This window comes from Knufia obscura (assembly GCF_036327395.1).
Source record: "Knufia obscura strain CCFEE 5817 isolate CBS 148926 chromosome Unknown scaffold_27, whole genome shotgun sequence".
NCBI lineage: Eukaryota > Fungi > Ascomycota > Eurotiomycetes > Chaetothyriales > Trichomeriaceae > Knufia > Knufia obscura.
This window is the reverse complement of record NW_027042713.1, coordinates 26,152-51,074: the sequence shown is the minus strand read 5'-3', so window position 1 is coordinate 51,074 and position 24,923 is coordinate 26,152. Positions and strand designations below refer to the sequence as shown.

At 50.8% G+C, this 24,923-nt stretch overlaps 6 protein-coding genes across 6 annotated transcripts; 2 read left to right on the top strand and 4 right to left on the bottom strand.

Moving 5' to 3' along the window:
- Nucleotides 1–1,572: 1,572 nt before the first annotated feature.
- PMZ80_011165 (uncharacterized protein) lies at nucleotides 1,573–2,586 on the bottom strand (the record flags this gene model as incomplete). The annotated part of the gene is made up of 1 exon (XM_064879553.1): nucleotides 1,573–2,586. One exon carries the CDS (start codon nucleotides 2,584–2,586, stop codon nucleotides 1,573–1,575), a length of 1,014 nt encoding a protein of 337 aa, XP_064724690.1.
- Nucleotides 2,587–3,132: 546 nt separating this feature from the next.
- PMZ80_011164 (uncharacterized protein) lies at nucleotides 3,133–4,086 on the top strand (the record flags this gene model as incomplete). The annotated part of the gene is made up of 3 exons (XM_064879552.1): nucleotides 3,133–3,268; nucleotides 3,324–3,878; nucleotides 3,935–4,086. The coding sequence occupies 3 exons, from the start codon at nucleotides 3,133–3,135 to the stop codon at nucleotides 4,084–4,086; spliced, it is 843 nt and encodes a 280-aa protein (XP_064724689.1).
- Nucleotides 4,087–6,010: 1,924 nt separating this feature from the next.
- On the bottom strand, nucleotides 6,011–7,342 carry PMZ80_011163 (uncharacterized protein; the record flags this gene model as incomplete). The annotated part of the gene is made up of 1 exon (XM_064879551.1): nucleotides 6,011–7,342. One exon carries the CDS (start codon nucleotides 7,340–7,342, stop codon nucleotides 6,011–6,013), a length of 1,332 nt encoding a protein of 443 aa, XP_064724688.1.
- Nucleotides 7,343–15,861: 8,519 nt separating this feature from the next.
- PMZ80_011162 (uncharacterized protein) lies at nucleotides 15,862–16,262 on the bottom strand (the record flags this gene model as incomplete). Its single annotated transcript, XM_064879550.1, has 2 exons — nucleotides 15,862–16,178; nucleotides 16,229–16,262. 2 exons carry the CDS (start codon nucleotides 16,260–16,262, stop codon nucleotides 15,862–15,864), a joined length of 351 nt encoding a protein of 116 aa, XP_064724687.1.
- A 1,657-nt stretch (nucleotides 16,263–17,919) lies between these two features.
- CKA2_2 (Casein kinase II subunit alpha') lies at nucleotides 17,920–19,499 on the top strand (the record flags this gene model as incomplete). The annotated part of the gene is made up of 4 exons (XM_064879549.1): nucleotides 17,920–18,394; nucleotides 18,460–18,833; nucleotides 18,903–19,325; nucleotides 19,395–19,499. The coding sequence occupies 4 exons, from the start codon at nucleotides 17,920–17,922 to the stop codon at nucleotides 19,497–19,499; spliced, it is 1,377 nt and encodes a 458-aa protein (XP_064724686.1).
- Nucleotides 19,500–21,276: 1,777 nt separating this feature from the next.
- On the bottom strand, nucleotides 21,277–24,560 carry PMZ80_011160 (uncharacterized protein; the record flags this gene model as incomplete). The annotated part of the gene is made up of 2 exons (XM_064879548.1): nucleotides 21,277–21,535; nucleotides 21,583–24,560. 2 exons carry the CDS (start codon nucleotides 24,558–24,560, stop codon nucleotides 21,277–21,279), a joined length of 3,237 nt encoding a protein of 1,078 aa, XP_064724685.1.
- Between the last annotated feature and the right edge of the window lie 363 nt (nucleotides 24,561–24,923).

Here is a 24,923-nt window from a genome sequence, read left to right as displayed (position 1 = left end):
CTACCCTTTTAGATGGGTCGAAGGGTCTTATATGGCCACATCGCATCTTTGAATTCCTCGAAGACTTCTCGACATGAGGTGAATTTCATCTTCCTCGGGCCTCGCCTTAAGCCAAGGCGGTATGGTAGAGAGTTCCGCAATCCACGCTGGCTCGGTTCCAACGTCGTCCGAAACCATTCCAAGGGTTAGCTCGCCTGCACCAGGACAGACAGAGGAACGTTGCGATTCCGTGAATCTCCCGTTCGTGTCGAAGCAAGCAATGCTTGGGAAAAAAGGCTTGCCCATAGCAGGTATATGGTATCAAATGAGACTCTAGATGCTTACTAGGCGAAAGTAAGTTTTCCTACGTGCTTGGAACCATTGGAAGACCTACTTATAGTAGCATTTTAGGCAAAACGGCGTGCGCGTGCAGCCCTCAGACACGAAGGGGCAGTGGTATAGTCTATTCTCGTCAGCCTCCGCGGCGTATCTAGGATTTTCTCTTGATTTCTCGTTGCGAGGCTTTTGGATTCCCAGGCCTTCCCTGTCAATCAGTAGCGGGGGAATATGGAGGAGTTGAGTATTGATAGTCACCTGAATGATTGCGCATCGTCGGTATCTCGTACAACAGACCCAAACAGAATCAGATCATTGTTGTCCTTCAATAGACTTGGGTCATTCACAGACTTGCACCGAGTCCACTCTCAACATAGCCCGAAGTTGCATGGACACCGGCGTCGTACGAGAACCATAGGAAGTCGGCCGTGTATGGGTAGGCCGAAGCATGATCGATAGATCCACTGTGCGAGGTGTCTGACTGGCAACTTGTGCTGTATTCTACACTATGCAAAAACTGATACATAATCGTGCTGCAATACTCAAAAGATTATTCCTAGATATGAAGCACAGTAGGATGAAAGAAGACGAGAGAAGGGGGTTCGAAAAGGAGATTTAGTGGCGCTTGATCGTCATAAACGCTCGGCACAAATTGCGACGACCATATTACTATGATCGGAGGGTGGACCAATGAACATTTTGAAATCGACAGTCCGTTGTGACCTATATTCCGATACATCTAGACTAAGACCGCCACGACGAGCACTTAACAACCCTATAATACAGGTCTTATACCATCTTTTCGTGGCCGACTCAGGGACACCCGTTCAGCCACTAGCTTGTACGCCTTGCAGCTACGTATCTAAGTTGGTCTCAGAGCTGAGCTTTTCACAGAGGAAGGCCTCGTCATCTCAGAGAAGCTTCTGTTCACCGAGCATTACAACTGGAATGTGATCAGGATCCCCGTCGGTTGAAGTAATATGTCTAAGAATGTAGAAGGTCCACGAGCTACTGATACTCTATGGTGTCGTCTCAGCAACGTAATTGACTATGCCTTATCCATGTTCACCACAGTTCCCTGGTTTTCGACCTTCGGTGAAACGGGATGGGATGTAAGATAAAAGCGGGATGGGCTGAGAGCGGAATGAGACCAGGCGGGAGGAAATTGATGCTGTTATTGTTGAGTTCTGAACATTAACAATGCTCGCAACTCCTTATAAAGTCACCTCAAGTATCACCACGCATCGTCGTCCATCATCAAAGCACAGCCGTACACCCCGGTCTAAGAACCTCATAGATACTTCTGAGTTCCTCCCAAATTCTGTTCGCTGTGACCGCTCCCTCCTCACTCCTCACAAACTCACTCGCATTTTTCACCACACACTCACTTAAATAGGCACCACCTGTCTCCCGTCCCGCCGTGGCTCCGTGCACTAGCGTCCTCGCACCCTCTTCACTCGAGCGACCCATCACTTTCAAGGCCACTCTCAATGGCGCGTCCGCGAGACGAGTTTGTTCGCGAAACAGGTTCGTCACGCAGAGGCCTGGCGCTACGTTGTTGATGACCACGAGGCTTTTGGTTATCGGGTCTGCTTGAGCGGATGCAGAAAGTAGAGAAGAGAGATGACGGACGAGGAGCATCACGGGGAGTTTAGACAGGTTGTAGCGGGATTTCATATTTGTTTTTTCTGGATCGGAGATAGAGGACAGAATCTCGCCAGTCGGCGGAGTGGTGAGTTCTTTCGGATCGGCCCAGAAGTGCACTGCTGACCCGACAACAGCAATGTGGGGTGTTATCTTGTATTTCTGTGCAGACAAGCGAAGAACCGGTACCAGGAGTGTGGCGAGGAAGAATGTGGAGATGACGTTGACGGTTATGGTGGTTTCGTAGCCTTCGGTTAGGGAGAATTCAGTAAGATCAACGCCAGCGTTCAAGATGGCGGCGTCAAGGCGGGGCAGGTTCTGACACCTGTCTGCAAATGCGGCGACGCTGATGAAAGAGCAGAGGTCAAGCTCGAAAACGACGATGGTGGGTTTGTCATTGTCCAATCTGGATGTAGAGAGAATCTCTTGCTTGGCTCTCTCGCCCTTCGCGATACTTCGACAGGCTAGGACGATAGTGCTGCAATTCAGTCTCAGGAGAAGTTTAGCGGCATCTAGGCCGAGGCCAGAGTTTGCCCCGGTCACTAATATGGTGCGGCCTGCCAGATCGACATTGGGGGTCGGTGGTGTTGAGAATTGACCGTTCAGGAACTGTATCACTCCAGGCATGCTGACGGTCTTTCTGAGACCGATGGCAAGCAGGCTTCAAGAAAGGTGGCTTTTGAGAAGAGAATGTCGCAATGGCAATCTGCAGTCTGTCAGGTTGCGATCATACAAGCTTAAATGCAGTTTGCTAAGGGACGCCTGTTCAATTGCAAAAAATGAGACTCCGAAGGTGCTTCCAATAATTTCCTTTTTCGGCACAGGGACGGGTTTAAGAGAAATGAGGCAGCAACTTTGCGCCACTTTGCGATGTCACATACTCCACTTCCACGGACGAAAAAGGACGACCAGGCTAATCGAAGATCCCAATCTCTCGGAGCTCGCTGGCCAGTCAAGACAGCCGTTCGTTTCATGGTAGGGTGGGCTCAGAGACCTGTTCCACAACACTACTAAATGCCCACCCTTCGCAGTGCCGGCCCCGGCACAGCCTTGGCAAATCTCGCGCTAATTTCTGACATTTCTGACGTTTCTGAGAGGCATCGCTACTCCATCACCTGGATATTCCTCTCAACCAATATTGATTTGATGATGCATCACATTTGCATGGCAACAATGAAGCTGGACGATAGCTTGAGTGATCTTGATGTCAGACTTAAGTACAAGAGGGATCGGTCAGAGGACTGGACGAAAATAGCGGACGGAGCTCTTAGAAAGAAGATACAGGACAGACTAGCCAAGCGGAAAAGCAGTACGTCCTCCTTGGTGACCAAATTGGGACCTTGACACAAATGAGTGCCTAATAGGAATGAAAGGAGCTACAGATGCGGTCACGCGCACTAAGTGTGCTGAAACCGAGAAAAGAGTGAAACTCAAAAGCAATGCAAACAATCGCCGTCAAGAGTCACCAACTCCGGCCTCGATGGGGCCACTGAAAACATGTAACACAAACCACATTGCTGCAAGCTACGACACTGTGGAGCAGCAGATTGCTGTCTTCTTTACCACGCCCGGTCTTGCCGAACACCGTTTCATTAGCCTTACACAATTCTCTCTTATGCGAGCTTTCGTACAGAACGCCGCCCTGCTTGCTCTCGACCCCTCTGATTTCGCCGACGACGACTGCTTGTCGCCATGGACCATGTCCAACCCGTATCCCGTGGTGGTACCACATGACCTTGCTCCTACCCCACTCCAATTGTGGACGCCACATCATCCATATCTCGACATCATTGCACCTAAGTATCTGCGAGATAAAATACTTCTCACCTCAATGGACGATGAGACGGAGAACCAGCTGTGCCATGCGATACACGTAGGAGCGTTTACAGTGTGGGGCTCGCAGCCGTGGTGTGCTCAAGGTATGCTTGCTTCTCCTACACTTTTCTACGTTGCCACTGACACTGCGGCCCTGAAGCATGGGAACTGACACAGGCTTTTGCTACTGAATGGTCATGGCTGCTAGATGAGGAGATGATTCGCGTTTCGAACTTTTGGAGAGGTGAGAGAGGAGAGCCGCCATTACAGCTTCTGAACTACGGGAAGTCGATAGAAGAAGAGATTAGGTAGAGCAATGAATATACTCGACGCATAGGCAAGAAGAACGTGTCATGGCGCGGGGTAGGGTACTGACAATGAGGTCTAGGAATGCTTTATACGGTGGTAGAACTGCCGGTGTTCCTGGATGTCCTTGAGGGCCGATAATCGTTATGAAGCTCCGCGATGGCCGCAACAAAAGCAATAATAGTCATATTGATGTCTTGTATTGATGTCGCGATTTCCGCGATTGAAGCTGCGGTGAATGACGCGGCATCTGCGATGACATGCCGACCGGGGTCTTCAAGTGCTGTGCAAGGAGCTCTTGTCTGACGTATAGGAGCTTGGCAGGGTTGCGTCCATGCAGTTCCAAACTGAACGCCATACGGCACAACTTCTGCTGACGATATCGTGTGACCGGAGGTAGCGCTGAAGACTCGACCGGAACAGAAAGTTCGTTGTAGCAGTAGCACTGAATGGAGTGTTTGTGCCCGGTTGGTTTGATATGGGAGGTGGACGAATGAGATCAAGTCCTGCATAGCGATAGAGTGGGTGAATTTGCTTCCTTGCAGCGAAACACGTTCGTAAGCGTATGAAGTTCCATTGTACGCTCTTTCCATTTCCCATTACGAACCACGCTCTCACCGTGAGATTGTGTGCTGAATCATGGAGATTTTGTAAGAATGGCAAAGCCTGACGTAGTATCGCTTTTTTCATAATTCGTGGCCCTCTTGGCAAAATTCGGCAATTTTTTTGTAAATCCACAGCCAAATAGCCTTCTTACGCGCTATCATCGTCCATCACCCTGATATTGCCTAAACCGATCGAATTGAAGCTCAATATTGCTTATAACACTAGATTCTTAGTGTCGAAGATGTCATACCCTCGCCCGGCTTATGATGACAACCTGCGCGATCGTATTGCGGTGCTTATCGACGTTGAGTCAAGCAATCACTTGATCGCTAAGCGACTGCGCGTCAGTGTCAATACAATCAAGCGTGCTCGAAGGAGATAAGCAGACCTTTGGTACTGTAGACAGGCCTGCGATTGCTAGTAAGGGTAGGCAGCGAAAGGTGACTAAGGCAATGGAGGAAGCTTTAGTTAGCTATATTGAACAGTGCGATCAGTCACCAACTCTTGACGAATTCGCAACGTACTTGCTTGAGGAATACGACGTCGACTTATCTGTTCCAACTCTTCACCGCACTATGAAGAGGCTCAAGTACTCGCATAAACGTGGCGAACGCTTCAATCCAGCTCGAGATGATACCTTGCGATCAAACTATTGGGCTCGAGTCTGTAGGTATAAGGCGTCGCAGTTGGTAGTTCTAGATGAATCCGCAGTCAACGAACGTAACCTCGATCGCAGGTGGGGTTGGTCGCCAACAGGCGTTGCCTATCGAATGATTAATACAACACCTGGAAGATCAAGAAGTTGGTCGATCCTACCTGCAATCGGTATCAACGGCTATCTCGAGTTCGACATCAACCAAGGCTCGTTTAATGGCGAGAGGTTTGCTATCTTTATACAGAAGGTATTAAAGAAGATGAATCCTTTTCCTGGACCACGATCAGTACTGCTAATGGATAATGCTTCTATTCACCATATTGAGGGCATTCAGCAGCTTTGCGACGACAAGGGTGTGATTCTTGACTTTCTACCACCGTACTCACCTGATTTCAGTCCTATCAAAGAATCGTTTCAGGTCTTAAAGGCCTGGGTCAAGAAGTATAGGTCGTTCGGAAAGGAAATGGTCGATCGCGACCTGTTCGGGCTGTTTCTATGCCTTGCTGTCCAGGAGGCTAATCTTGAGTCCAAAGCGCGTGCTTTTTTCAGAAGATGTGGATATGAGGTTGCTGATAACGATACTGACGTCGATTATCAAGATTTGAACGACGTGGTGGAGGTGGTAGCTGATAATATTGAGTAGTAGAACCATTGGTCTACTATATAGAATCAATCGACCTCATTGTCGCTGTCGCTACCACCAGTATCTTCAGTTAAATCTACAGGCTCTTGGGTTTGCTGTGACTGTCGACGTCGAAACACTCTCTCCTGCACAAGATACTGCTGCCAAACCTTCTGATTGCGTCGAATTGCAAGCATTGCGCCCTTCTTTACCCCCATCTCAAGCCAGTCGCCGTCAGATACCTCGCGCAACGAGTTAAAGCCAAACCCTTGATCTCGTAGGCCAACTCGAGCGAATTCTGCGTGTTCTGGAAACACTAAACCTTGCTTAACAAGCCAGACAAGGTATTCTTGAACGTTGTCAAAATCATGCCCTTCTTGCGTCGGTGGGCTTGACCTTAACTCCTCTGCCTGTATACGGCCTGGCGACGTACCGAAGTTGATAACAAACGGTGCGTTCTTTGGTAGTTCGTCGTCGACCTTCGCCTTCTTCTTCTGACGGTGGAGAGTCTTCTTCAAGCGACGGTACATTAGGCTCTGAAATAGAGCATCCGGAGGGTTCTTTAGGCTTGCATTACCAGCATTGATACCCTCGCTCCATCTCTGTAGGTCACTACTATCCAGAGAGATATGATCGCCACTCTCAACGAAGCACACCTTGTTCCAATTCGGGCAGTGTTTGTTGTGACAGGTCCATTCCTGGTGGATATCGCCGATGTGGTTACCAGTCGCTCGATCTGCATCTCGTTGCGCCTGTTTCCACCTGCCTTGTCGCTCTGTCGCACCCTCACTACGCGTACGCTTACGACTTGAATCAGGCGTACTTTGAGACGCTAAGGCAGGTGGTGGTGTCTTCGCCCTTGCCTGGAAAGTTTCGATGATGATCCAGCGAATATCCTTCGCCTTCTCGCGCCACAACGCCCTGACCTTCTCATATACCGCCTGTAACGTCGCCTCTTCAAGATAGTCAATCTCAAAGATGAACGGATCCTTGGTTATACCTCGACAGCTTACCTCAGCATGAATATTAATGGTATTCAGGCGGGCATGGTATAGACCTTTATGAAGGCCGCACCAAGACACTAACCACTCTTCAATATCGCGTTTTATATTACCTAACTCTAAGACCAGTTCAACGGAGTCAATGCTATTGTTTGGCTGTGTCCAGTCAGCCATTACTTGGGTCTTAGCACCAGTATTGCGGCCTTTAACGTTGGCGACGATACGCTTGATCTCAAGCATTATAGTGATAGGTGGCTCGGTTTCCAACAACTCAGAGTCATCCTCCTCCTCCTCCTCCTCCCCTTGGTTGTCCTCCTCCTGCGACTTTTCAGGCGTTGAGCGACGAGGTGGTGGAGGAGTACGACGTCGACTAGGCATAGCCCTACCGGGGTGCGGTTGGTACGCTGGATTGTCTTCGAAACGCACCTTCCTAGATGGATTTGAACGCAACTCACGTTCAGCCATACAACAGCAGTGTCAATACTAAGATCTACAACTTATACACCTTTTCGACAGCTATATCAGGCGATACCGTTGATAATACTAAAAATGGGGTGTACGATCGATAGAAATAAGAATCAGGTGACCGTCGCCAAGAGGGCCACGAATTATGAAAAAAGCGATACTACGTCTAGTCATAAACCTTACAAATGCTGAAAGGACGCATGGCGCAGGAACGCTAGGCCTGCTCTGCTGTCCGGCCAATGTCCTTGAGAATTGTCTACCGGACATCGCCTCACCATGTTACCGCACATCACTCGCTACCCACAAATGTGGGTGAGCTTTTGCAAGCTCGTCGAAAGGAATACCGCTTTAGGATCTACCAAAGTTGTGCATGAGATGATGAAGCAATGGCTCCAATCAACTGCTCGCTCCACACTGCCGGCGTGGCAGAGGACAACAGCATCTTTCCGCAGCACTTCAACCATGCCCACCTCTCCACACGACCAGACCTTTGTCCTCCCAGATGGCCGCCTCCTAGGCTTCGCAGAATACGGCTTGCCGTCTGGCACACCCCTCCTCGCTGGCGTGCTGAGCACTGACGCATAAACATCCTCGTAGTTAAGGTGGCTTCCTCAGACGAGTCCTCGGTGAAGATGCCTAGCCTGATGTAAAACCTGTTCGGCGCTTGCGATGAGGTCAGTAGCGGATATTTTGAGTCCGAATTTGTCTCGCGTGGCTGAAAGAGCGTTTGCGCCTAATCAAACGACGGGACATGAACGGTGGAGATCGGGTTTGTCATCCAGCGAACAACGACATGCGCCCCCTACGAATGCCGAGCTGCTGCACGAAGTGATATCTTCTGAGGCGTAGGTTCGCGCCACTGCATGTTACCTCGACCCCGCCGCTCGCGGAGATGACAGCGCCAGGAACAGGAAAGGGGCTACTTTTGGATGGAGCTATACGCCGGTTTGCAAGTGGGGTAGCCGCACTTGTTCTTCGACGCCGGGAGGAAATGTTCGTGGCATGCAGATTAAACTGGTCGCAGTACCCCAGTAGCGGAGCGGAAGTTGCGGAAAAGCATGTAGAAAGTCGCACGATTGACTTTAGACTAGCGTCGAATTTGCTTGTTGCTTCAGGAGCGATGGTGTTTCCCGATGTCCGCCTTGTACGTTGGTCCATGCCACTAGTGAGCAAATGATGGCGCAAAGCTGGGCTACCGAATGCCTGTGGGTTCGCTAGCGGGTTAAGAGTCGACGCTTGAGAACGTGGATGTTAGGATTCTCACGGCAGCCAGAACAAATCCTTCGTAGGTTGTTCCCATATCTGCCCTCTTCTTTCTCTCTCTCTTCGCTCTCCAGCAATGCAAGGTTTGGTGGTTGCACAAACGGTAAACCAAGATATCCACCCTGCCACTCTCCGAAGGCGAACTACCCTGGTTTGTCCATATGCTAGGCATGGATTCCTTAAGCAAAGAACGAACTGCTCTTGGCCGATTTTGAGCTTTGGGCTTTGCCTTGCAGATGTCTCGACCCCGTAGAGATCAGCACCTGATGCTCAATTTCCGCATGCCAACCAGAGGCAATTTCATGATTCTTAAACCTTAACGTCATGATCCGGTATCCGATGAATGATGCTGCCTGAGCCGATCTGTGGCAGTTCAAGAGGCAAGACACGAGAAATCTTGCGATAGCGACACTACCCCGCCACTTTTTGCGAGGCTTCTTGTGCCTAAAGCTTGGGACTACCAATTCCTCGAAGCTGCTCCTTAGGCTGTGACCGAGCCTAATGACGACACAGTCTTGAGTGCCAAGCTTTTTGTCGGTTAGCCTGGGGTTGTGCCAAGAGCGTTGCTGTACACAAGTCCACAGAGATCCGTACTCGCTGGCAACCCATTTCCATGTCGGCTAAAGGACTAAATATTAGCACTAAAGCGATCAACACCTTGGAACCAACTCTCGATACGTGGAGGCGGGTGCTCCATGTGGACACGAAAGTTGAGAGTTCGATGTCATTATATGGCACTGCCCAGAATGCATTTTTGGGCCAAGCAAGCGCAGCTTATGCTTGATGTTAGCAGATTGGTAGACTATGAGCGTTCTTCTTTCCTCGCAATCAAGTTGAAGACAACTAGTCAGGCCTCTTTATAGACTGCAAACAGTAGGACGCTGGGAAAAGGAAAAGACATAGGACGAAGAGGCTTCGAGACAGCACACTATGACGAAGAAGCAACCGGACACCGATGCAAACAAGTCCTAGTACCGCGTAAGTGCTTAGACTTGCGTAAGGCACCGTGGACCTGACCAGGCCGGTGCATAGTAGTAATCAACGATACCCAGTTCTTGCGTAGGCCGTCGTACCAGACCATACAATTAACAAGATCGTCAACGATATAGCTAGTTACTGCGTTATCAGGTAATAACTCTGGAAAACGGTGCTGGATTGCAAGCAATATTGGTGGTATACCAGGCGCGTTCTTGCGTATAGTACCGCAAATACTAATATTGATAGCTAATAGCGCACGGGCTATATTAACGTCGACAAAGAGGTTATTGACAAAGCAGATATACTGTCGCTTACGCTAGGCAGCTGTCACTCGCTCACAAAGTATATATACTATTGACTTGAGTGCGGGAAGGTTGATATTGTCTGCTGTTGCACCTGTAGTGCCCCGTTTGCGTTTTCGAGTTGTCCTTGTCGGTAGGTCAATACTGATACCCTGGGGTACCCCCTTGAGGCCCTCTTGACTCGAGTGCATTACCTAATCGTGTGCTAGGCCACCGTAACTAGTGAGGACGTAGCAGACGAAGCTATGCTTCGCTGGCTTGTGATCGAGCTTCATAGCGTCGAGTTTCCGGCCATGAAACTTGATTACACTCTCGTCAACGCATATATGACTGGAGGGCACCAGTAGCTCACTGAATCGAGCGCGGACAGCGTTCACCGCGTGCTGGATCTTCCAGTACCACTGGGCATGCGGATCTGCCTTTGCCTCACCCTCTGGCTGACTATTCAGGCTAATAAACTGTTCAATAGCCTTAAACCGTTGGCAGCTAAGCCGTCGTGATGCCTTGTACTTATGAGACCAGAAATCTTGGATTTTGGCCTTCGGACCAAGTACAAACATCATCTCAAGGCGACAAGCCAACCAATATCGCAGCTCGGTTGCTGTTACCTGTTGCCATGGCTTTTGTGGTGTGGCACGCCTTTGGGCCACGATATTCGTATGCCATAGTAGTAGGTCGAGGACTGGCTGGAAGAAGAGCAAGAATAGCTGCACAGGCGATAGCTGCCTATGCGCTGGATCTCGTACACTCCAAGGACGGTAGGCCGTCGCTATTGGAGGTTGATAGTACGGTAAAGGCTTACTTAAGTGCTGTTCGCACTGTGATCTGGTGGTACCTTGCACAGAAGGTACCGTACTGGGGTCGTTTGACGCGTCGGACGCGTCGAGATTTTGGACCACCTTTTCAAACACCTGCTGAAACTCGAAGTCAGGCATGATACTGGTGATATTGGTATCGTTATATAGCTCTTGATCAGGCGACAGCAACGGTACAATAAAATATCGTTAATTGTTATTATGCAAAGTACAGTGGTGTTGACAAGATTGGTACGCGCACCGTGGAGTATCATATAAGGTTGACGCTAATTGGATCATTTTGTACGCAGAGGGGATAAGTATGAATATATTGGGCCTCAAGGAGAGGGAGGGAGAGCACTATTGCCCCCGAATCCAGTACCAAGATGGCTACTCTGGTCCTCCCACACTGCCGCACTATCGGATGAACCCTGACTTATCGATAGTGCGTTTCTTCTCCTGTCGCGTTTGCAAACACTGATTCGGCAAACTCAAGGTTAAGGGTCATGATAACAGATTCCCAAGCTGGGAGAAATGTATCAACACGTATCAGAACCACGGTCAAGTTGATGAGTATGCTTACGAAGGCGCGGTCACTCCATTCGGCCAACCAAGGATTGAACCACATCAACTGGCTTCTGTCACATGGCTCACAAACCGCTGTAACTACCCAGAGGAAGCTCAATTCAGGCACGAGGAGCGACGCCAGTCAGGACCAGCACCAGCACCAGCACCAGCACCAGCACTGCGTAGGTACGACAGACCACAATCGTGCTATTCACCACCACCTTCTTGTTCCTACGGTCCATTACGATCCCCACCTCGCTATCATGACGAAGGAAGGTACAATGGTAGAACTGTGCCTGGAAGATAGTTTGATTGATTGATTGGTTCTTACGCCCCGGGGTGCCAAGATTTGGCCCTTAGGCTTGACTACGCACTTGTAACTACGGCAGGTTTAGCGAATCTGCGCCCTCGGAGTTTCATCCCAAGCCCAACGCGCTGGCTACCGACCTTCTTTACCAACATTCTTGGATTTGTAAAGCTCCTCCTCCTCTTTCTCAGGTTGTTTCCTCCTCTTCCGTATCCTCCGCCTATTCTACTCGAGAGCCATTTCCCGACTGTCAACCTTCAATCTATCGGCCGGTCAACGATGGTGGTCAGAAGGATTGTGTCGTGGGGAGAAGGGTGTTGTGTCTATGTCAGTCGCCCTGTGGCGATAGCGAAATCGATCGTTCGCCGGACGACAGTAAGGTCCGGCTTCCAGGACTTGGCCGGTCCATCGCGAGGTTCTCCGGAGAACCGTCGCTGTATCGACCGTCCTCCGAGGTAGGGCTGTCAGCATCTCTCATTCTGCTCACGTCCACTGTCAAAGCCTGCCGCAACCGTGTGTCACTTGGACGTCGGTCAATTGGAAACGTCCTTGGTATGGACGCGCACAAGGGAGTGTGCAGGACCCCTTGCATGACCCCTTGCCCGCATACGGTGCAACCGTGCACCAAACATCATATCTCAGACCGAGACATTGTGATGGCAGCCGCCGGACCAACCATGCTGTGTAACCCACGCCTCCAAGCCCCTTGCACTTCGTTCCCGTCCATTTTTGTAGATATGGCTGTTCATCTTTTCACATTCTGTCCCTTCGTCGGTCAAGCAGACGGGTCGATCGCGCGCACACAAGAGAAGAAGTCAGGCAGTGTTGCTGCTCGCGCCATGTCGTTATCGCTAGATACGGTCCTCGTCATCGTCGGCCTGGTAGTGGCCATCGTACCGATCGTGGGGCTTGTGGTGGGCAAGCTGAGGCAACGACGATCACATCTGTCGTCAGCTTCCGTCACCGCAGGCATGTGACCCAACCAGCCGCGTCTGCAGTACCGCCAGTAGTAGTGCATATTAGCTGACGAGGGTGAGCACAGGACACAGCATCGTCGAGAACGGAGAAGCAGACCTCCCAATCGGTGAACACAGACCACCTCGCTCGGCGCGGCGTGATGACAGGGCTGGCTGATCATGGAGTCGGCGACCACGTTTTTGGCCTTACAATGATGGTTGGAGTGCAAACGCTGGTTGCTGGGGCATTGGGAAGCCCTGGCCCCGTGGACGAGGCTGTACCCAAGGCTTTGAGTCACGTGATCGAAACGGGTCAGGATGCCAGGTTGAGTAGTCGTTGCTGTAGCTGGATGCCCTGCGATATTGAAACGTACCGCCGACTAACTTGTTGGCCATGGTATGAAAGCACAACATTGCAACCACTCTGTTCCGATAGAAGCATGCAATCTATCTGAGCGTCGTGATGTGAAGCACTAGCACACCTCGACTCTCGATACAATCTATAACATCAGTCTGCTCTATACTGATCAAGGCGGGATGCTCCAAGCGCGGTGGACGTACACATGAGCATTAGCTGTCTACAAGACAACTGCGTCGGAACAAGAACCCAAGCGGACTCTCGATGCGGTCCATACCCTCGGTGATCTGTGTCGTAAGCAAGGGATGCTGGATGAGGGCGGAGCAGATATTTGGACGTGCTGAAATACAATGAGATGTGTTTCGAATCTAGCCTCGGACAGAGTGCTCACCACAGTAACGGGAAGATGCCGCAGCTTGAATGGCACCAATGTTGATCGAGTGGAACGTGAACAAACCTGCCACCGACACCATGACATAGCTCATGCGACAGTCTCACTCCTGCACAAAGACAACGAATCTGCTAGAAGTGTCATTCGCAACTTCAAGATTCAAATCCTCGAAATCCTCGGCGTATCAGCGTGGTGAACGCACTCGTCGACCCCTCGGTGAAGGTCCGGGACGGTGCACGGAAGGAACCAAACCTCGGTGCGATCTTTTAGACCGATATACCTTCAGCACCACGCCTCAGGAGACAGGCTTCACAGCATCGAAAGTGTCACCTGCAGTTGGAGGCACTGTCTGAAGGGAGATGGCTAGCATCAGAGCGTGGCTATATCTGATACATCATCTCTATCTACCATCGCGCCGCTATTCCCACACGGGAAGAGGGTCTCGCTCTGTCTGCAGCCGATCAGAATACCAGTCTTCCGGTCTTGCGCTAGGCTAACGTGTGTCATCCGACACCGATATGGTTAGGTGTCCATGTGATCAGCACGGAAGGAGCTCGACCGCCGCTCCTCAGTGCTGGTACGGCAGACCAATTCCTGGCAAACCTATCCGTGGTCCACGGTAGTCCTCCGCCCGAAGCTCGGCTGGAAGTGCAAACTGACACGGCTTGCTCTCGACGTCGAACAAGCTGCATGCGGAGATGTTGCCGCTAGGGTTGGTGCACTGTTCTCCGGCCGACTGCAACAACGAGAGGTCCCAGGCCGACATGAAGTCGCCGTGGTAGCCGCGTCCGGTGGGACCACCGTTGGCCAACGCGAAAGACCCCGAGCGGTTGGCAAACACCGTCGTTTGCCACGAGTACCTCGTACAGAAGCGTGGGGAGTCGCCAGGGATAGCCGTCGGGACAAACACCGTCCTGCACCAAGCTCGGAAACGCCACGTGGCTACGGTGGTCGCTCGAGTCTCGATGCTGGCCATCCCAGCACGAGGGGAACATCAGCTCCAGACGCAGTCCGACCGAGCAGGACCGATCGAGGAAGGCCTTGGACGGGAGCGAGTGTCGCTGCAACGACCCTTCCGGCGGGTCGCTGCCCAGACAGTTGAATCCGACGGCTTTCTGTCGCAGCGCGTCCTGCGTGATGTCTGCCTCCGACCAGAAGGACTTCGGGACGGGGATCGTGATGGTGCGTCGCTTGCTGTCACCCCTCAGCATGCGGAAGTCGGGTGGGAAGGTCGCCATGGTGCCGTTGGGATGGGGGTTCATGAAATAGTATCTGGAACGTGCATCAGCCAGGCGTGGGGAACTAGAGCAATGAACTTGGTTAGCCAGTTCACTCCAAGCGGAGGGACGGGCTGATCTGCTCTTGTATATGAGTAGTTCAGCGACGCGACGACACTCAGGATAATGTACTGGCCGAAGCTGTCGCTGCTGGCTTAGTAAATAGTTTAGTAAGACGTTTTCTTGCTGTCTTGTTAATCTGGCATTGCTAGGCAGCTGTAGTTTGTGATGTAATGGCCGACTTGCTGCCCCCGTCACCCCCGACTTGCTTACCTTGAATTTGGAGGCAGCTGCACGAGAGGTATGATTAGGATCTGCTATATACCACTATTTAGCCTGCTAAATACGCTTGTGCAATTTGTTTACAGCCATTGTCAATAATTATTGTGGTGTACTCAGTAACGCCGGGAGAATTATCTGTTAACATCGGAGGATACTCAGTGTGAGGGTATTGCAACACTGGTCATACATTCATAGCTGGCTGCGCCGTCACACACGCGAGCGAAAGCAAGCCACCCTCTCGGTATAGTTGGTGAAACTTGCAGCTGAACGTACGAGAGGGCTGCACATTTGTTGGCGGCATTGGGCCTCGACCTCAGCCACAAGACTCGGTCGAGGAAAGCAAACAATGGAATGATTTTCTCGAGCATTATCACGTGACTTTGGAGGTATTTTTGCACGTGCAACTCGCAGTGAGCTATCCGAGTAGCACCCCAGTCCGTGGTCGCGAGGCACCATTCACGGATTTCTTGGCACGTTTACCGTTTCGCGCTTGACAAATCCTTCACCGGAGGTTCCTGCATTTGTGCCGATGGCGATCTAAGCCACTAACGAGCCGGGCCAAGCGAACCTAGCCGACCTGGTGTGGACTTGTAGATAAGTACAGGCAATGAACTTGAGAAGTTTTATATTTCTGTTCCATTTTTCTGCCTTGTCAGTCTCATTGTCGCAAAATGTATTCCACTTCGTCGATTGGCAAGGATGGATGCTGGGATGGCGCATTGGGTCAAGTGTGGGGGGATATTTGACTTGTGGCATCTTCAAATCCTCCAATTGGCAGATTTGTGCGATAACATCACTGGCCCTAAACCCCGAGAAAAGTATGAATTTCACAAACAGTATTTACAGTAAGGAGTGTATGCAGGTCAGTTCTAAACATCAATATCCTGGACCTCAATGATCTGAATCATCTGTCAATGCCAACATTGTTCAAGACTATGTTGCCATCAGCTATCCCATCTACCACCATGACTCGCTGGCACCGGTATTGTCTCGCTTGACATAGGTGGACCACTCGATGTTGCCATTGTTCTTGTTGGACTTGCCGCTCTTGTTGGACTTGCCGCTCTTGTTGGACTTGCCGCTCTTGTTGGACTTGCCGGAATTGTCGCCACCATCTTGACCCCAAGTTGGGCACATAGGGCCATAAGTATAGCATGGTCCTTGACCCCAGGCAGCAAGGGACGTGCATCCGTTGGGGTCAGGCTGGGCCTTGCACCAGTCATTGCATGGTGAGCTACCAGAAGAGCCAGTGGGGGTGGCGGCAGCAAGAGCCACTGCGTGGCGTTAGTGTTGATTGTGCGGTCATGGAGCTAGAGAAACTCACTCAAGGTAGTAAATGCGACGAGGGAGAACTTCATCTTGATAGACTGAGCGAGTGAATAGAAGGTTGGTAGTAGGCTCAGAGAGTGTGGTCCGGTAAACGAGCGTGTCGGTCTCTAGAAAGTGACTTGAAGAAAAGAAGGGTAATAGAGGTGTACAAGTTGCCATCTTATATACCATTGCTCGACTTATGTCGAGGCCGCATGCTTTGATTGAGCGACACTGGAATTTCCGCTTGCACAGGGTTTAGCTAGGGAGATTGCGAAGAGTATGATCGCCGTTCACGCGGCAGGTACTTTGGTGGACACTTTGGAGCAGCTGCTGGGGAGTTACTGATCTATCACTCATGGCGTTCGTCAATTACTTTAGCGCGAGGACCTGTCCTACCTAGCTTTACAGCTGCAGAATCTCCTGAGGCTTGCAGCTCCTTTGGTCATCATTGGAGGGAAGGGGTCAGGTATCCGCAGGCGAATTGGAGTTCTGGACATCCATAGTTGCCATCGACTTTTTAAGCTAATGGCAGTGAATGGTTCCAATTCCTGCCGGTGTCGGGCATTTTGGGGAAAGCGTGCTTATTGTAAGTCACGTCCCTGCAGGCGAACTTTGATGACAATTACTGGACCGGGAAAGACACATCTGGGGAAAGACGGACTTCGAACATGAAGAAGCTTGATGGACTTCCACAAATCTGACGCTTAGCAGCTTGACGATAAGCATCATCAAGAGAAATTTCCACTTACAACGGAGCTGTAACAAAGACCACGCGACACGTATTATGTATGACTGCTTGAGCACGCCAATGTCCTGCTAACAAGCATCCGCTGAAACTTGTTTTGATTTAGGGGTCTGGGAACTTCCTTGTGTCTGCACGCATGGATGCCTCACTCGACGAGTCCGCATTCTTCGCAGGTAGTGTTGTACGTACAACAGCTGATCTGCGGAAGGTGGGGTCCGGAAACTCTCACAGCGCAGGACTAGGGCCAGCCTGAAGCCGATGGTTCAGAACGTAGCATATCCACCCTACCACCACTGATTGAGGTATATCAGGTGTGAGGCAGCGACCAGCGATGGTCTCTTTCGTCAACTCAATGCTCATGCTGAAAGGATCCCCCTATCATGGATACCCTCAAGGGCCCAGAGTAGGAAGTTACATTGTCTAATTCGGATGTCGAATTCAGAGTAAGCCAAGGAACAGAAATCTACTCACCATCCTGTACCAGTCTCGTAGTGCAAGTACTGTCCTCAGGAGGCCTTGTCTGATGGAACGGATATCCCTAGAGGTCAGCGACGAGCTTCAGGCGTTTGCATCGGCTCAATGTACACTTTTCTGACGTCATGGATTAAATAGCCCCCGACCGACACTAGATCTGGTGTGCAATGCTATTTTGTCCCCATCCGGAATAGCGACCCTTTTGAGGTTTGAGTCAATGCGGTCTGAAACATGCAAGCCACATGCAGCCCGGTTCTTGGTAAAACCCTGGGCTTCAGCCGCTAGCACTCGAGAGTAGAGGAGCGCCCAACCGCGAGTGCAATCTCATAAACCCTTGACCTCATCAAGCTGAAGTGGTCATCAAGGTGGTACTCAAGGTCACGTATCGAAAAGTGGATGGGTCCGTGCGAGCCAAATGTTGCCATAAGTAGGCACGGGGATAAATCGATCGACCATCAATCTCTAAAAGCTTACCAAGTCCAAGCATGGGAGACTGCTTACAGCGGTCTAATGCTCCATTCTCCAGTCCACAGAAACAAGGGTGTCGATCCAAAAACGAACCAGCTTTTGCCAGAGTCGGCATTGGCAACGTCGTCCTCTCGGGCGTCGTCTTGATCTTCGCGGGACTCCTACTCAATATCGTCCTTACTGATGGTATTGTCGAAAGAGACTCGGTCGTGGTGAAGACTGACACAGAAACCTATTACATAACCGCCACTATCACGAAGACAGAAACATCACTACCGGTCACAGCAGCAACGACACCTGCTACAGGTCTTCGTGCTTGGCCGAGTCCAGATGTCCATACATATCACGAGGCAATCATTCGCCCTAGCAACGCTGCAGATGAAAGTGACGAAGCTCGGAGTGAAGAAGAGTATGTGGAGGAAGTCGACTGGCTTCAGGATTTTGAAGTTCCTTGGGGTCAACTCGAGAACTACGAATTTGGAGACAAACTAGGTAAGTAGTTCAAGTGTCCTCTGCCAAGCAAGGGCAAGTGATTGACGGATGTGCTCAACCCGCAGGAAAGGGCGAGTATGCCGAAGTATTTCAAGCCACCGATCTTCGCAACAACAGAAGCTGTGCTGTGAAAGTCCTCAAGCCTACCGAAAAGCACCTGGCGAAGCGAGAGATCAAAATCCTTCAGGACTTGATTGATGGTCCAAACATCATCCGGTTCGTCGACGTTGCCCGTAATAGCATGGGCAAGTGGCCATCGATCGTGACTGAATACGTCGACAGTCCTTACTACAGACACTTATACTCAACCTTCGACGACATTGACGTGAGATTTTATATGTTCCAGTTATTGTCGGCATTGGAGTTTGCTCATAGCAAGAATATCATGCATCTCGACATCAAACCCCACAATGTCATGATTGATCATGAAAATAGAAAGGTATGCTCCAATCAGTTCCACGCTTGATGTTTCTCTCCCGGTGTCTCGTCTAACGTAAGCTGCACCTAGCTTCGTCTCATTGATTGGGGCCTATCGAACTACTATGATCCTGATTATAGCTATGGGACATCTGTCGGATCACGATTTTGGCGAGCGCCGGAACTTCTCATTAATTATGAATGGTACAACCCTTCATCAGATATCTGGGCCGTAGGCTGCATGATGGCAGGTCTCATCTTCGAAAAGGAACCCTTCTTTCGAGGACGATCCAACGACGTTAATCAACTCGTTCAGATCGCTAAGATTTTGGGAACGGAGGGCTTGTTCAAGTGGATCGACAAGTATGGCCTTGATTTAGGCGAGGAGTTCGACGACATCAAAGGCTTGTACCTTAGGCAGACATGGGAAAGTCAGGTGTATTGGCAAAGTCGGAGGAGGGTTGGGGACGACGCATTTGACCTGCTGAGCAAATTGTTGGTTTACGATCACAACGTAAGTTTACGCACGTCGTTCCTCCACAAGTGTTGCTGAACTGTATGCTGACCAATGCGGCTTCTACAGGGACGTTTGACCGCCACCGAAGCGATGAATCACCGTTATTTTGATCCGGTCCGCAGCTGGGCTCTATCGCATCCGAATAGCACGACAGCTTGGGACATCGAGTAGCTACTATTTCGAGCCAGCAAATATAACGTTGAACAACGTAAAATATTCTTTTGATCATCTTAGATGTCAACAGACAGCAAGTATGACCAATTTTGCTTGCATCCTCAGGGAGAAGCAGCCTGCTGCATCACTTGTATTCCACACACCTACAGCAAGATCAGCTTCCTCCTCTCCTCGAATGACAGCCACACAACCTCCATCGATGTACTTTCTGAGTCTGATCATGCTAAGCGTATCTCTAGTCGAGCTGCAAGTTCGGTGGGGCTCTGCTTCTCCAAGCAAAGCAGAAGAGATTTGGCTTGTAAGAGTCGTCCATCTAGATACTTACCGTACGCCAACGAGTCAGCCAATTCTCTGTGCAATCGAACCAACTATACTCTCTTTGCACGCATTGCGCGTCGGTAACTTTTGCCAACGGACGTAAATGCAGAGTTGCAGGGGACGCAGGTGCGAGGTTTCGCCGACAATTTATAGATAGCTTCTCAACTCATAAACTAAATTTTCCTGACACCTTTCTGATATCCTCCTGACACATGACTTCGTTCCAACAGAGTATATCCGCTTCGTCGCTTCTCTCTTGTCCTTACCACATTTCTTTCAAAATGGAGCAGTCCGCGATCCAATAAGTCAAAGTAGGAGGAACATCACCGCATTAGCGTGCCGATTTTGGGCTTTCGACCCTGTACCCACGGCCTGGACATTGCTCTGCTTTCAAGACGATACTAATTTCCATCTCCCTATGACACGCGCTGCGTAAGGGAGTTTACTGCCCGTCCTTCGGTTTGGCACCCCTCAAACTCGTCACACCACATATCCGAAATCGAAGAGTGTATGAAAAACATCGTCAGTCAATCAGAGCTGTCGACTTGCAACTTCCAAGTTCAGTTGCAAGTTTGCCTACGTCAGCAGCTTGAACTCGTCGTCGCTGTATTCTGTCTCGGTGTCACAAGAGTTGTAGCTCAATATGACCTCTTTTCAACCACCTGCGTAGGCACTCCCTCATTTCAATAGTATAGTCGCTGATAGCGCTCATCCTCGAACGCAACAACTGCTGAGCACTGTTAAAGACTCGTTCGAGGTCACAAGAGATTGGTGGTATGGAGAGGAGGTCGAAAGTCATGGATTTGCAATGAGGATGACGCTCCTCATCCCAACACTTGACTTGTGACGTGACGGATTACATGTTGGGAAGGCATCGCTGGGACTATCAAGCACGATGTTCTAGCTTGGAAGAGGTACTGTACATTGTTTCCCAGCTATGATTCTCTCCTAATTATACATTGGCAAAAGTGGCTGCTGAACAAACCTGGAACGCTTGCCAATGAAAAATGATGTCTTACCTGCGTGCGGCGTACTGGAGAAGAAGGAAGTTTCTCAACCATGTCTGCATGGATGCGATTTGGATCTAGTCCAGCTCGAATCTCGAATGCTCGCCCAAGCTATCCACTCTGCTCTTGAGAAGTAGATGAAACTCCTTGACTCCATCTCTTCTTCAATCAGATCCTGCAAAATAAATGTAAAATGATAAAGTTGACGTTGGCCTTGGATCAAATCTCGTGCAATAGCGCTGATAGTGATTAAAACTAGCTTGTGAAAGCTTTGGCAGTATTTGTGGAACGCCCAGATGACCAGACCTTGTAGAATTGTATATGCGAGTAGCAAAATAGTTGCAGTCAACCGTTGCTCTTGTCACTATCGTTACGCTTATTAGAGCGGAAACGGCGTGTCTCTCATAACTCTCGTCGCCGTACGAGTGCCGGAAAATGTATGGATAGGATTAGCGATGACATGAGAAGCTCGAATTCGCGCTGCTCGGGTAGAATGTAGTGACATTTCTGCGGGGAAACAGCTCGTTTTGTACATGGCGGAGGATTTGGGCGTCTTTGCCGAGTGCTGGGGAGACGCTCGCTTTGTCGTCCAAGAACCCGATAGTGCGTGTCAGAAGTTCGCGAAGCTTTTCTTCCGACACGAGCGATCGCAGTCGTGGGTCCGGCGAGTTGAATGTCGCAGCAAGGACGAGGACATTGCCAAACTGTCTAGTCACGTCAGTGGATGTTCGAAGATTGACCGATGTTGAACTTACGCGTGAGCCGTGCCTAGGATATTAGTTATCACCAGGCGCCCCGGAACCTTGTCGAAGGCAGTCGTACTCTTGATGGCGGCATCAATGCATTGTGTGCAGGCGTCCAGGATCCATGGCTCTAAGGGCTGCTCAGCCGCTTGCGCAGGAGGGCGTGTTTCACCAACTTTTCGGCTTGAAGGAGGATCGCCATGATAGTTCATTGGGGGAAATGTGTGTTCAGACTGAGCACCGCCGCCAATCGGCGACTCTGAGGTTTGGCTCATCGGGGTTCCAGGACCGGCCAGGTTCAAAGCATACTGTAAGGCTGGACGGTTGATGAGATACTTCGCCCCATAGTACTTGCCTCGCATCCTGGCTAGGTTGATATCGGTACTCTCGAACTCATCCTCTTCCCAATCCCAATCTAACCTTTCTCTCGTCAACTCCCGCCAACTCTCTAGAATTTCTGTGATTGTCGATATTATCGCCTCCGATGGCTTCTCTGATTCCCGCGAAGAATTGTAAATGTGGTTGACCGCATCATTGATAGTTCTTCGAAGCTGAATTTGGTTCGAATAGTGGTCGGCTGTGGGATCTTTGGTGCCGGGCACGTATCCCTCTGCCTCAGGGTCCGCAACTGTGAAATCATCTGGGATTTCAAAAGCCATGGCACCTTCTGTCGCGACAATTCCGCTGGGGGGAAGATCGACTTCTGCGAGAATGTCGCTTTCCAGCTGCAAACAACTCCAGAAAGCAAAATTGATCAAATTGCGCCTTTCGCGTGACATTTTCTTCTCTTTGAATTCCGAAGACTCGATCAAGATCATGCAGGCTCGGCATGCATTGGCAATGTACCAATGACTGGGGATAACACGTGCAAGCTGGCCCATGTACAACCCTGCTAGCAGATTAGCTTGTACATGCGATACATCGACCCCACCGGGCAGTTCGCCCAATATGCCGGCAGCCTTAGCAAAATAGGCCAGACCTGGAATGACGCCGATGTTCTTGCCACGGAGACTCGAGCCAGCAAGCCCCATTGACAGCCCGTTGATATGCGGTATAGACGGTGACTGAGGTGCAGACGAAGGCGGTCGTCCAAGGGGAGGCAAGTCGCTATATCCCAATTGTGGCTGTTGCACCGTTGTCTTCCCATTGGGCGCAATGGACGAGCTTTTGGCCGGTCCAGGGAGTGGCTTGTCGTAGGCACAAATTTGGCCGAGCGCCATCACTAGCAGGACGATGGCATTTGAGACAGAGTGCTCAACCGGTGGGTTGCTGCGTACGCGTTGCCGCACACTGTTGTGATGAGGAATTGTATGCAGGTCGCCTCTGGTTGAATGTGGCGACTGGCTCGATTCGCGTTTTCGCTTTGTGCCGACACCCACACTTTGTGCCAAAGGGTTTGCGTTATTGTTATCGTCCCAGCTATACTTCTTTTTGAACACGTTCACCATCTTTCGCAGGACCTTCTTGTCGAGGAAAGGGTGCAGGATGTACATGCGACCGAGGTAGCTCTTCACGTAGGTGTCGACGGCTTCCTTGTCGAGCAGCAGCTCACCGTTCGCGGTAACTCCGCCCGGACAATCGTATACTGCGCGTTGATTGTCTTCTCCGTATGGCAGCGGTCCTGTGCCCCACACGCCGCTCGGTGACGAAGTCGAGGCCTCTTCATCCACCCGACCAGAACAACTACTAGCAGCGGCACTGGCCACGGCGCCTTCGTGGCCATCACCTTTGCCATCTCCTTCACCACAACCGTAGAGTCGCAGCAGACCTCGTTTTGCCTCGCCCTCCAGCACGTAGGATGCAGGTATGTCTTTGGGTACCAACTCACTTATCGCAGGCCATTCAAGAAGAGCCGAGGCACTCACACGCTTTCTCTTCTTCTTCTCATTTGGGCTCGAGCCCTCTGTACTATGTGTCTGGTCTACAGCAAACCTTGAATTTTGAATAAAGCCCGCATTGACCGTTTCATGGCCTCTGAAGTGCACTAAATGGTCAGAACTTGCCTCTTCCTTCGTGTGCGGTCGCGATGCTGTCTTCGACATTGGCACGCTGCCTGGGCTTTTGGTTTCTACAGTTCGCCTGTCTACCAGAGACTGAACGGTGTTGAGCAGAATGTTCACTTTGTCATCGGCGGACTTGATGTAGCTGTCAAGTCTGTCACTAAGTTGACCCACTTTCTCACTCATCTGCAACATCTGTCCCTCCGATTTCTGGGGCGGCACATCTCGATACGTGCACCACAATCCGTTCTCTCTGCAATGTGTACATTCTGGTCTCCCTTCATCGCACTTTGCTTTCCGCTGTCTACACGAATCGCACGCTTGGGCGGCGCGCACAGATTTGCGCCTCTGTTGCTGATACCGACCGCCAGGTGGAGGACCCCAGTCATGGGGCGTTGGAGGTGGTCCGGCAGAATGAAGTACCGGCAGATAGCCGGGCGCCGGCTCTTGAGCTTGGGGCTGACCAGGCATCATCGCATGACTAGTTGTCCGTACGTGCACTGCGGATTGCGGAGCATTTACAGGGCTTTCTGAAGGAGCATATGCGGGACGATTGCCGTAGTGCTGGCGATAGTAATAGTTGTCCAGCGGAGGCGCACCGTTGACAGCCTGAGGGTAGTGAGGGGGCGGTACACTGAAAGGTGATCTTGGCGGGTCAGAAGCGCTGTTCTGTCGGCTATAGGTGGGATCAAGTGTGTATGTCGGAGTCTGACTTGGTGGCGGCGGAGGAGGAGGATGAGAATTTAGGAAAGGAGGATAAGAAGGATGGTGAGGTGGAGGTGCGTCGGTAGGAGGCGGTCTGTGGTCACTCGGATCGTAGTAAGGTAAGGGTGCTCGATTCCATGCTTGTGGCATCTGAGTACCCTGTGGAGTAGGATGATGGTAGTTGTGTAACTGTGGTGCGTCGGCTGGCGGCATGTGCAGCAGTGGAGACTGACCATATGCTACATGTCTTTCCCGCTTAAAACGGGGATCAGCTGGTTCGTCCATACTAGGCGTACCATTCCTAGCCGACCATTTGACAGGAAGTTCGGTAAAGGACAAGGTGCTTGATATGCTGCATGTCCGCTAAAACGTGATAATATGGCCTGGAATGGCAATGGTGCTCCGCGCAAGCCCAATTTTGCTCTGCTTCGCAAATGCACGGCGTTTCAAACCAGACTGGCTAGTTGTGCAGGTCGGTTGACAACAGCAATCACCGCCCAAGACAGAGTAGCAAACGTGGGGTATAGCACCTCTTTCCAACACAAACATTAGCAACTGTGAGTCCACGCTCACAACAGCTTTGAGCAGTGGTGCAGAATGCTGCCCGCTCCAACGCTAGCTGTTCAATTCAGCGCAATGGTTATCTTC